At 31.7% G+C, this 13,018-nt stretch overlaps 2 protein-coding genes across 2 annotated transcripts; both read left to right on the top strand.

The window, feature by feature from the left end:
* The first annotated feature begins 730 nt into the window (after positions 1 to 730).
* Positions 731 to 3,551, top strand: LOC113867847 (mitochondrial import inner membrane translocase subunit TIM17-2-like). Its single transcript, XM_027503344.1, has one exon. The coding sequence runs from the start codon at positions 840 to 842 to the stop codon at positions 1,452 to 1,454; it is 615 nt and encodes a 204-aa protein (XP_027359145.1). The 5' UTR covers positions 731 to 839; the 3' UTR covers positions 1,455 to 3,551.
* A 3,358-nt stretch (positions 3,552 to 6,909) lies between these two features.
* LOC113868032 (receptor-like protein kinase HSL1) lies at positions 6,910 to 10,578 on the top strand. The gene is made up of 2 exons (XM_027503584.1): positions 6,910 to 9,630; positions 10,029 to 10,578. Exons 1-2 carry the CDS (start codon positions 7,008 to 7,010, stop codon positions 10,442 to 10,444), a joined length of 3,039 nt encoding a protein of 1,012 aa, XP_027359385.1. The 5' UTR covers positions 6,910 to 7,007; the 3' UTR covers positions 10,445 to 10,578.
* Positions 10,579 to 13,018: the final 2,440 nt, after the last annotated feature.

The raw sequence follows: 13,018 nt of genomic DNA on the forward strand, positions 1-13,018 counted from the left end.
TCAAAATTAAATTGTATTAAAAAAATATTAGAGTTATTTTATTTAATAATTTTTTAATAATTATTATACTTTATTAACTATTTACTATAATTTAACATATGCTCTTAAATTTAAATTCAATAAATGTAATTATACTAAATATTAAAAAAAATATTGTCATTTCAAACTCTCGCGTAAAATATATTATGAAATAAAAAATATTGATATGTAATGTATATTTTTAAATAAGTAACAAAAAAACTCATAACTAAATTGTTAATTTATAGAATAATTTTATTTTAACATCTAATGTATATTTTTAAAAGAAGATAAACGTTTATTTCTGACATAAGTTTGAGAAATTTATCAAAAAGATAAACATTTGTTTATTAATAAAATAATATTTAGAAATAAAAAAAAATCATCGTCTACTTTGTTCAAACTCTCGCGTAAAATATATTTGAAATAAAAAAAATATTTATAGTTTAGATAAAAAATTGAATTAAGATATAAAAATTCACAACTAAATTGTTAATTTATCGAATAATTTTATTTTAATATCTACTGTATATTTTTAAAATATAGATAAATATTTAAAATATTTATATTTAAAAACATTTGATTCATATAAAATTTAATAATCCCCGCTGAAAATAAATATCTAATATCATGAAAGGGTTGAGTCGTCTTCTAATGGTCTATGTCTTTATAAATACGTTAAGCAAATTACTAAAAAACCACAAATAAAGAGGAATAAAGGAAAATTTTTGAACTAAGTTTCTTTGTTTCAATTTTTGGGAGGTTCTTCACAGAGCCAACGCCAGAGTGTTCCGAAAACCGGAACCCTAAACAGAGAGAGCATGGGAACCCCAGAGACGTCACGAGAACCATGCCCTGATCGGATTCTCGACGACATAGGAGGCGCGTTCGGTATGGGTGCGGTCGGTGGTTCCGCCTTTCACTTCCTCAAAGGTCTCTACAACACCCCCAAAGGTGATCGTCTCATCGGCGCTTCCCAAGCCGTTCGTCTCAACGCCCCTCGAGTTGGCGGAAGCTTCGCCGTATGGGGCGGTCTCTTCTCCGCCTTTGACTGCACCATGGTCTATGTTCGCCAGAAAGAGGATCCATGGAACTCCATCGTCGCCGGCGCCGCCACCGGCGGTTTCCTCTCCATGCGCCAGGGCTTAGCCGCCTCCGCTCGCTCCGCCGCTTTCGGCGGCGTCATTCTTGCTCTAATCGAAGGCGCCGGCATCATGCTCAACAAGTTCCTCAGCGCGAATCAGCCTATGCCGATCATCATGGAGGAGCCGCCGCCGTCGACGACGACGACAGATTCTGCTTCGGCGGGGCCGTCGTGGCTCGGAGGGTTGTTCGGCGGAGGGAAGAAAGAGGGGGGAAGTACTATCGGGGAAAGCCAGACGAAGATTCTAGAAAGTTTCGATGCGCCTCCTGTTCCCAATTTTGAGTATAAGTAAGCGAGGTTGGTTTTAGGGTTAGGGAATTTTGTGGCGGAATGAAGAATTATTGAATTTGTTGATGAATTGAACCTCACTACTTGATGATTGTCTATCGTATCATAAATTTGTTTCCTGTTTCCTAAATTTTTTTGTTCACTATAATGTATAATTTAAGTATAGCGGTAGACTCGACTTAATTATACGGTTTTTTGTCACAATAATGTGTAATTAGTGTTAGTGTAATCGTGAAAGTTTAAGATGTTCCCTTTCACTTGAAACAGAAGTTATGTTCATTCGATTCGATTTCTGTGAATGTGTTGTGTCTTCACTGTTTACACCTTGACAACATTGAGTTTCATTTCACTTCACTAATCACTGGATCATTGATTGAGAAAATTGGTGTAAATTATGAGTTTAGTATTGACTGGCATCCGATCAAATGTTTTTTATTTAGGTTTTAAAGCAAAACGTGAAGGAACTGAGTATCCTTGTATAGGATGAAAATAATGCTTTGCTGATTTTAAATATTGATCATCAAGCCCACATTGATCATATATTCTTTTACTTTCCTTAGACTTGGCTCAATTTAGAGGATTCAAATTTCTTTCATAAGTAGACTCTGGTTTCGTGCCGGCATAATTTTCCGGCTACAATGGTCAATGGGGTTCTGATGAATCCACAATCGTTAGCTTGGAACAATGGCCCACGGGCTCGATTACTGTTGTGACTGGTGGCCTACAAGCTGTGTTTAATTTGGTTTGGAGTAAACACTCAATTTAGTTCTTGAAAATAATTACTGATTTTAATTAGGTCTTCGAAAAAATAAATGCAAAATAGTTTACAAGATGTAAGGGGTCATTTTTTTCTTTTCTAAATACATCTTAAAACTGTAAAATGCACGCCATTTTAATTCTCGGCAAAAGCTATTGTTGACCCACTCTCTAGAAATGTTAAATAGATGAAAGAACATTAGTTTCACGTTTGTAATTTTGAAAGATTATTTGGTAACTAGTTTTTTAGAGATTAAGTTGGGTTAAATGACTTTTTTCTTTTCTTTTCAGAAATTAAATTCAGTATTACTCTTCATTTTAGAGTCATTAGCAGCATTGTAGTAGTACCCATTTAGGATATATTCTTAAAAAAATTATCGAGTATTCTCAAAAGGTAAAAGTCACCCCTGAATTTTGAGGCTCCAATAAATTTTTTAAACAAGAGGCAAAATGAGAGAGTACTGTGGTAACGATGGGCAGGACTAGATTTGGTTAAAAAACAGAGAACTAAACTGTCTTTTTCCCCCCTTTTCTTTTTAACAGAGGCACAACCAGTTCACAAACCGCACAGGATTTTGAAACACCCAGTTGTCCCAATACCCGGTTTTAAATTCCATTAAGAAAACACCCCCTCTCACCTCCTCAAGAAACCGTTCCTTTGTAAATTCTCACTTTCATCTTGATAGATATTGTTCAGATTCTTCAGAAAGTAGAACTTAGTAGATAGATAGAAGGAAGGGAATATCCTCTTCCTAGTTGTGCAGATAGATAATTGCTTTGTTTTTTGAAACTTACCCAACATAATTCTCTCAACAAGTCAATTTTGACTTCTTTGTACATCTGTAGCAACCCCTTACATGAAGTTAAAATGTACAATTTGATGAATTTATGAACTCAAAAAAATTAAAAAACATTGCATACATTATTTATAATAGGAGTTGTTTCTTGAATTTTAGCCTTGAATTAATCATTGAGAACGCTTTATTTTATTGTATTGTTTTCAAAGAATTACAACTACACGTAATCAATTGTTTCACAGTTTGTAAGATAAAAAAATAATATACAAATAACATACATTTCACAAATTTTTAGTAAATAAGTTGGTACTTGTTTATTTTAAATTTAGTAAAATTAATTTAAATTATTGAACATGATCGAGACAAGTATTTAAAATATTTTTAGTCAGAAATTTTACATTAAAATGTAGTATGTGATATTGACTTTTATGTTTGATTTTTTTTAGATCACGGGTATAAAATTCACATTATTAATACATAAAAGAACACACAATTTCGCAAAACATTTTTTTTATTTGTATGAATTTCACATTATTTTAAGCGTGTTTTGTACTACCAAAACAAAAAAGAAAGAAAAAGCATAACTATTTTATTAATAAGTATGAAAAATTTGTTGATGTACTACTTTTTTCCTCTTCAACTTTTACTTAAAAATTTAACTGAAATAAAGAAGAAAATGGAGAGAATTTGAATTCATTTTATATTAGACTAGATTGTTGTTTTACATTTAAGTAGACCTGATCCAGTATTATGGGATAATATATTAGTTTTGAAAAATATTAATTAAACACTTAATTAAACTAATTATTTAAACGCACTTATATCTCAAAAGTTAATATTCTTTTCTTTTCATGATTTTCCAATTGTTACTTTTTATGTCCACTCATAAAGTTAAATAGGATGCAAAACAGGTTAACCTACCCTATTTTGCTAATTGCTATGTCCTGAAATTAATTAAAGATAAAAAAAAATGGTTCAACCTATCACGTTTTTCAGATGAGTTGAAAAATCAAATCAGGGTTCGAAATCTGAACCTGCATCGTCAAATTTTGTAAATTATGTTAGTCAATCCAATGAATTAAACTCGTATTATCAGCCTAAAGTTAAATATGCTTAAACTAATAAATTTTTTTAATAAATAATAATGTACTTTAAATATACGTTGTATCTAAGCTATCATAGTAGATAAAGTCTGAAGGGCTGCGTTTGGTGCGCATGATAAAATAAAAAATATATATCATAAATTCAACTACTTAAGTTGTACACTTCAGATGCATAGACTCCTCTGTTTCAAAGTTAAAAAAAATACACATTTTAATAATATTTAATAACTTAAAATTATTTTACTCAAAATCAATTTTATTTGACTTTAAACTAAAAGATACACAGGTGAACTCCTTTATTCTCAATGGTACAATAATTGAAAATCATTTTGTATTGTTCACATTAGATTTCTAATTGAAAATTATTATTATTTTATAAATGGAAAGTATTAAATCTAAGTGGAAGAAAATGCATTGAATGGAAGAAGGTGCGAATCACTCTCTGTCTGTCGGGGACTGACAATCAGAAGCAGAGACCTTATCCTTGATTGAGTGCGTGACTTGAAGCTGCAAAAGTCTTCGCCATGAATGGATTGACTCATTATTATTTTAATTCTTTATGATTTTAATTGTCTATTTTTATTGTATAATTGATATTAATATCTTATATGATATTTTATATTCAAATAATAATAAAATCATTGATTTCTTAAAGTATGGTAAAATATACACGATATTATAAATTTTTTTTTTTATTAAAGATCTTGTGATATATCACAAGATTCAATATTTTTTATTAATTTTTTATGGTTAAATTGAAATATTTAAAAACGATAATTTTTTATTTAAAAAACACATTTATTACATTAAATTTATAAAGTTTGGGGTTAACAACCCAATAAATGTAAACTTGGGTGCCCAATTGAAGATTCAGTGCTGATTCTGAAAAAAAGATGCATTTTCCACAAGTCAATGCAGTGGGCACTACATCATTGTCCTCTATGGTGGAATGTTATACTTTCAACAAATGCGTGCTTTTAGGGTAAGACTAAGTTAAAAGACTAAGAGAAAAAGTACTAACACGACACTCAACAGTTCATAATAAATAGACCAATGTTTTGTTTCTTTTAATATTCTCATGAAAGAAGTGGTTACAAAAGAAAAAATATAATTACATTAAATTTTTTAATTTTTATGTGTTTCTATTACTTGAAATGCTCGAGGAACAGATCAAAGAATAAAATTTAATATGAGAGGAGAGCAATCTTTTTGGATCTTTTTTTTATCCTTATTTGTAATTTTTTTACTTATAGTTAAAAACATATTTTTATGTAAGGAAATCAGTAAGGCATGATTTTTTACCTAATAAAATATTATTATTCACTTTTTTATTTATATTATTCATAAACTTTTCTTAAATTTAATGGTTAATATTAACAAAAGTGAATTTAAAATCACCCATACATGAAACTTAAATTGTTACTAATTTTATTTAACATTGGTGAGTGCTAGGCTGCTAGCATAGTGTGATATGTGTATTTTTATATTCATTTCTTAGCTGAGAAATATGGAAGCAAACACATATTGAAACATTAGAAACTTCAAACAAGGTGGAATAATAATGGGTCCCCAAGATTCAATTATTGAAAGAATATATATAATTTTTTTTTTGTGAAATAATATTATTCTAATTATGTTTCAGTTGACCAAAAGTTCTATACAGAGATGTTTCAATTGGTTTGAGTCACAATCTTTTTTTCTCGGAACCATGTGCTTGACTTGTTGACCCATCTACAGTTGCCCCATAAAACATGTAAGGGATTACGAAAAGATAGTGTAATTAATCAACTATCAAATTAATTTAATGTTATTAATTATTAAATTTTGGTATTATATTATAATTAAATAGAAAAAAATCATATGTTAATAATTCTTGGAGATAAGTTGTGTAGTAATAATAATAATATAGTGTATATTGAGTTAAAAGTTAGTAATAACATTTAAAATGAAAAAGATAAATAATAAAAATAATATAGACTTTTAATGTCATGACATTAAGAATAATTTAACCGTCAAGACGAATTAAAACTTAGTTTTTTTATTTTTACTTTATTTATCTAACTTGCATGTGTGTGTGTGTATATATATATAATTTATGTTAAAATTTCATTAAAATATTGAGACTAACATAATAAATTGAATCAGATAATTGTTAAATTTAATTGTGAAAATTTGTATCGTAATACACAAATAAGATTAAAAAATTATTTGAATTAATTTAATATTTTGGCATTACTTCTTACAAAATATAAACAAATGTTAGTTTGATTATTGAATTAATAATTAGAAATATAAATTTTAAACTAGTCTGTGCAGCACATGAGAAAATAAATCACAAACTATCAATATAAAAGTGATTATTTTAACTGTTAATAGTTAGGTATTGTTAGTTTTGATTTTTTAAAAGTGAATTAATAGTTTTTAATTAAAAGATTTTTTTAAAATATAATCAGACCAAAAAATTAAAAATAATTTTCGTGTTAGACAAGACAGAACCCTTTGAAATAAATATCCTTATCATAAGTTTTTTCTTTCAAAATTTTACTACATACATCATAAATTAATTTGATAATCGATTAATTTCTATCAGATATAAAGTTTGGTCAACGTCAAACTTCAAGTAAAATACAATGAATAATCTATTAGTCTGCAATTATTTCAATTATTTTAAAACCACAAATGATCTTATCAATTAAATATGTCTCATTATATGATTTTCTTTTTGAAAATGACATTAAATAGTATTGTCACAATCATAAGCTTATATTGAGTGTCCAAGTTTCAAACCATGTAAAATATTCTCAAGCAGCCAAGACTACCAAGTCTTCTTCCTCTTCCTTTGCAAATCAACTCCATTTCAATTCACACACACTCAAAACCAGAAAATCACACGCACCCCACATGAAAATATTAGCCACATCCCATGTTAAAATGTTATTTTACTATTTTCTAACCATTTTCTTAATCTTGAGCCATGCGCACTCTGAGACTCTGTTGCATGATCAAGAACATGCAATCCTAATGAAGATAAAGTTGCACCTACAAAACCCACTATTCTTGAGTCATTGGACTTCATCAGACACTTCTCATTGCTCTTGGTCAGAAATCACATGCACCAATGACTCTATCACTGGATTGACTTTGGTCAACAGCACCATCACTCAAACAATGCCATCTTTTCTATGTGACCTCAAAAATCTCACACAAGTTGATTTCAGAAACAATTCCATTCCAGGGGAGTTCCCAACATTTCTCTACAAATGTTCCAAGTTGGTGTACCTTGACCTCTCAATGAACAACTTTGGTGGTAACATACCTCATGACATAGACAAATTGGTTAACTTGCAGTACCTTAATCTTGGTTCCACCAACTTGTATGGTGACATTCCTGCAAGCATTGGAGGGTTAAAGGAGCTGAGATTGCTTCAACTTCAGTATTGTCTATTCAATGGTACTTTTCCTGCTGAGAACATTAGCAACTTGGTCAATCTTGAATTCTTGGACATGTCTTCTAACTTAGTGCTCCCTCCTTCTAAGTTCCCTTCAAGTTTGACCAAGTTGAAAAAATTGAAGTTCTTTCACATGTATAGTTCTAACTTCTTTGGGAACATCCCTGAAACCATTGGAGAAATGGTGGCTTTGGAGAGCTTGGATTTATCACGAAGCAACTTAACTGGACACATTCCCAAAGGTTTGTTCTTGTTGAAGAATTTGAGCCAAGTGTATCTTTTCAGGAACAAACTTTCTGGTGAGATACCTGATGTGGTTGAAGCCCTGAATTTGATTGAACTTGATCTAGCAGAAAACAATCTTACTGGGAAAATACCTGAAGATTTTGGGAAGCTCCAAAAGTTAACATGGTTGAGTTTGTCTCTCAATAACTTGTCAGGGGAGATACCACAAAGCTTAGGCCATCTTCCATCTTTGGCACATTTTCATGTCATTTTCAACAACTTGTCAGGTACTATTCCTCCTGAATTTGGTCGCTACTCAAAGCTTGAAACATTTATGGTTTCATCTAATAGTTTTAGTGGAAAGTTACCGGAGAACTTATGCTACCATGGTCAGTTACTTAATTTATCTACTTATAATAATCATCTGAGTGGAGAGTTGCCAGAATCACTTGGGAATTGTAGTAGCCTGATAGATTTGAAAATTTTTAGTAACGAGTTTTCGGGTAGTATTCCTAGTGGTCTTTGGACTTTCAAGATGTCAAATTTCATGGTAAGAGATAATAAGTTCACTGGTGAGCTTCCTGAGAGATTGTCCTCAAGTATTTCACGCTTTGAGATAAGTTACAATCAGTTTTATGGCAGGATTCCAAGAGGGGTATCTTCATGGACTAATGTGGTAGTGTTTAATGCTAGTAAGAACTACTTCAATGGAAGTATTCCAAAAGAGTTAACAGCTCTTCCCAAGCTAACAACTCTATTGCTTGATCAGAACCAGCTCACAGGGCCACTTCCATCAGATATAATATCATGGAAGTCCCTGGAAAATCTAAATCTGAGTCATAACCAAATCTCTGGACAAATCCCAGATTCAATTGCTCTATTACCTGTCCTTAGCCAACTTGACTTGTCAAAAAATCAATTCTCTGGCCAGGTTCCTTCTATACTTCCTAGACTCACCAATCTAAATTTATCCTCTAACCATTTGTCAGGGAAAATTCCAAGTGAATTTGAGAATCCTGTGTTTTCCACCAGCTTTTTGGATAATTCTGGCCTCTGTGCTGATACCTCAGCATTCAACATTACGTTGTGCAATGTTGGCTTTGAAAGGCCAACCAAAGGTTCATCTTGGTCTCTTGCTTTGATTATAAGCCTGGTGGTAGTAACCTTCTTACTAGCCTTATTGATATCACTCTTGATTATCAAACTTTACAGAAAAGGGAAGACAAGATTGGATAACTCATGGAAGCTTATTTCATTTCAAAGGGTGAGTTTCAATGAATCAAACATAGTATCATCAATGACAGAAAATAATGTTATTGGCAGTGGTGGATTTGGTACAGTATATCGTGTTACCGTTGATGGTTTAGGCTATGTTGCTGTGAAAAAGATCTCCAATAACAGAAAGTTAGACCAAAAGCTAGAGAGCTCATTTCGTGCAGAAGTGAAAATATTGAGCAACATTCGGCATAAGAACATTGTGAAATTGATATGCTGTATATTTAATGAGGATTCTATGCTTCTTGTCTATGAGTATTTGGAAAACTGTAGCCTGGATAGGTGGTTGCACAAAAAGGGGAAGCCATCATCTGTGTCAGGTTCAGTCCATCATTTTGTGCTTGAGTGGCCAAAGAGATTGCAAATAGCCATTGGGATAGCCCAAGGTTTGTGCTACATGCACTACGATTGCTCACCACCAATTGTTCATCGAGATATAAAAACAAGCAACATCCTTTTGGATTCTCAATTTAATGCAAAAGTTGCTGATTTTGGTCTGGCTAGGATGTTAATCAAGCCAGGGGAACTTGCCACCATGTCATCTGTGATTGGCTCATTTGGCTACATGGCTCCAGGTAAATGACATGCCATTCCTTCGTTTCTATTTATCTGTCCAAAGCGAAGAAAAAAATTGTTTTTATTCATCTATCTATGTTGAAGTTCAAGACAATATTAATCATCATTTTTTCACTAACACCCTTTTACCTATATAGAAATTTTGAACACAATAAATAAAGCATTTATATTGGTTGATTAATCCAGAGGTTAAACTAACAAAGGGTAAATTAAAAAGTTCATCAAATAATTCTAACAAAATGATTGAATACCATAGTCTTTATAATTTCATTTTTTTCTCAAGACAGATAAATAGGAACTCATATAATACGTTCCTTAGATACAAAAATTCTTTGTATCCCTTTTTATATTGACATACGTTTTATCTGAACGTGTTTCTTCCATACTTAAATTGCAGAATATGTTCAAACAAAGAGAGTAAGTGAAAAGATTGATGTCTTTAGCTTTGGCGTTGTACTATTGGAATTGACAACTGGCAAAGAGGCTAATTATGGTGATGAGCACTCATCTCTTGCAGAGTGGGCGTGGCGTCACCACCAGTTAGGAAGCAATATAAAAGAGCTACTAGACAATGATTTCGTAGAACCTATGTACATAAATGAAATGTGCAGCATTTTCAAACTTGGGCTCATTTGTACTTCAACTCTTGCTGCTAATAGGCCTTCCATGAAGGAGGTCTTACACATATTGCTCAACTGTGGAGAAGGATTTGTGTTTGGAAAGGAAAATGTTAGGGAATATGATGGTATCCCCCTTCTTAAGAATTCAAAATGGGAGAGAAAGTTGCATGTTGTTGATAATGATAGTGACTAATGAACTTTATATTAGAAGTAATTAGTCTTTTTTTCTTATAGATTACATATATCTATTAGATAAAACAATTTTGTTTGAGCTGAGTTGAACTTGATTTAGGATTGTAAGTCACTATGAATGAATTTGATTTTGGCGATACTTGTCTCTTCCTTGTCTTATTATTATTATTATTATTTTTTAATCTATAGAGTTGCATTCACTTGAGTGCAAGTACAAAAACTGGTGGGAAAAAAATTAAAGAAAGTAGAAAAAAGTTGTCTTCCAAGTGTTTGTCGTGTTGTGAGGTGATGTTTCCTTGCAGTCAAAATTTTAAATTTAAATGCACTTTTATAAATATTTTATTTTATTCAATTAAAAAACAATTTATTAACCGATCCCGCTATTTCTTCTTTCTTTTCTCATTTCTCTCGTCTTCCCTCTGTGCATTCCAATTTTGCATACAAACTCTCCCCTCTCTCTAACCCAGAAGAAGTCAACAACATTCTCTCCCCGTGACATGCAAGGGAGTTAATATAGTTTTATATTAACAGCAGAAATGTTCACAAAATCACATCACATACCGTTAAGCAATCTATAATCTATGAATACAAGTTATGATATTGTCAATAGAACACACCATTTGTAAAGTACAAAGGAAAAAAGAAACATCAATCCAACTCAGTAAATTAAGTTCCAAAAGCCATAAATAAGGCATGAAAATAGGGTCATATAGACTCAAGCATTCAAGTCCACGTATATGCTGGAGCATCCTTGAAATACTATACGTACGACGGAGTATCTGGATTCACCTACAAAACAATTATTCAACTCAGCATGTGAATGGAATAGGCATTGCTTCAGAACCTGTGCAAAGATATCACTTCTGAAATGGACTCGCGCACACACTCACACTTGGCAGGGACTAATATTAGCTAATCATTAACACTCAAATGGTCATTCACTAACAGTGATCATACATGGATAAAAACAAGAAACAAATAATCGTCATGACTAGCAGAAATCAGTAATAGCTGAAAAACTTAAGTAGAAAAGATTAAGGCAATGCACTCGAACACCTGGCCTAGCTTCTCTTCAGTGCAATTTATATTTATGAAAATAGTTACTATTGACCATCATACATAGAAAAAAAATATAAAGTGTTTTTTATTCAACAATAACAAAGAGCTGTTTTTGCCTTAAATCATCGTGTTCAATTGATATTTGATAAAGGTTAAAGTACCTTGCACCTCTAGGCCGAATATCTCTGGTGAGTGTGAGCATATTCATCCAAAATTTAGCGACCTATAAAGACAAGTTCAACAAAAGCTGCAAAATACAAGTAAACAGTGGGGGTGCTAAAAACCAAAAAAGCAGCAATGTTTAGGGGAATACTGAAAAGCAAATGAAGTAAGAAGACTATAAAAATATACTTAAATATAAAAGGATATCCCAAAATTTCACCAGATGTTCCCAGCAACATTGCAGAAATTGGTGGCGCCAAAAAGCGAAAAATCAGAGAACAAGTAAGAGGTTACCTCATATCGAAGCATCTGAAAAAACATCTGAACATAAGAGTTAAAAGAAAAGATGTCTCTGTTTATGAGGTTCAACTCATGCCGTTCAAGAAAATATATCTCTACTGGAGTGATTTGCAAATGAATACAAACGGTTTTGCATAGTCTGGGAAAATCTTGACATGAATAAGTAGTGTCTGAAAGTATGTCTTGATTCCGAAAATTGCCCTCCTGTTCCTTTGTAAGGTGGTTAATAACAATCTCACCAGCAGCACTATTTTTCAACACATACCTATTCATATGAAGATTTTCCCAGACAAAAAGAGAAGCTTTCAACAGCTCCCATCTCCAAAGCTTTTAGAGTATCATCAAGCCCAAAAGCATACTTTCCAGTATCCTCTCTGATCTCCTCAAAGTATTTTCCAATCAATTGTTGCTCTTGGATAAGCTTCACATTGGACAGAATTTCAGCACATAGTTTGATAGCCTGGTTAAACCCATCCTCTCCTCCATAGGAAACATCAACAACATTAATAATTTAGGCTGAAGCTGAGGATCAAACATGTGCTGATTGCCCTCCTCCCCGTGTTTCTTAGGGAGATCAACACTAAATTTATGAAGCATTGAGCCTCTGCTGAGCAGCAGTGATTGCACAACAACGACGGTGAGTACTAACATCGTAAAAAACAATAGGCAATCGCAGCATCAAAAAGCAAACATAAACATATAAACATATGAACATGAAATGTTAGATGATTGAAATTGCAGGATCAGTAACTCCAATTAGCCAAGGAAGGCACCTTTTACGTGGAGAGAGACGTGAAGGTTAGGCAAGTGCTTATTAATATAAAAAGGGATTCAAGAACTATTATATTAAATATATATAATAAATAATAGAAGTCAATGATTTTTTTTTAAATATAAATGTTTTTAAATTTTTAAAATATTAAAAAATTATAATTATTAATTAGAAAAAATATAAAATATCTTTTAAGTTCATGAGTATCTAACAATTATTTTTTAAATGCATATAATTTTATAAAAATAATGATTTTATGTTATCAAATTTAAATTTAAAATT

The sequence above is a fragment of the Abrus precatorius genome, unplaced genomic scaffold, assembly GCF_003935025.1.
Source record: "Abrus precatorius isolate BTA unplaced genomic scaffold, Abrus_2018 Scaffold5, whole genome shotgun sequence".
Lineage (NCBI taxonomy): Eukaryota > Viridiplantae > Streptophyta > Magnoliopsida > Fabales > Fabaceae > Abrus > Abrus precatorius.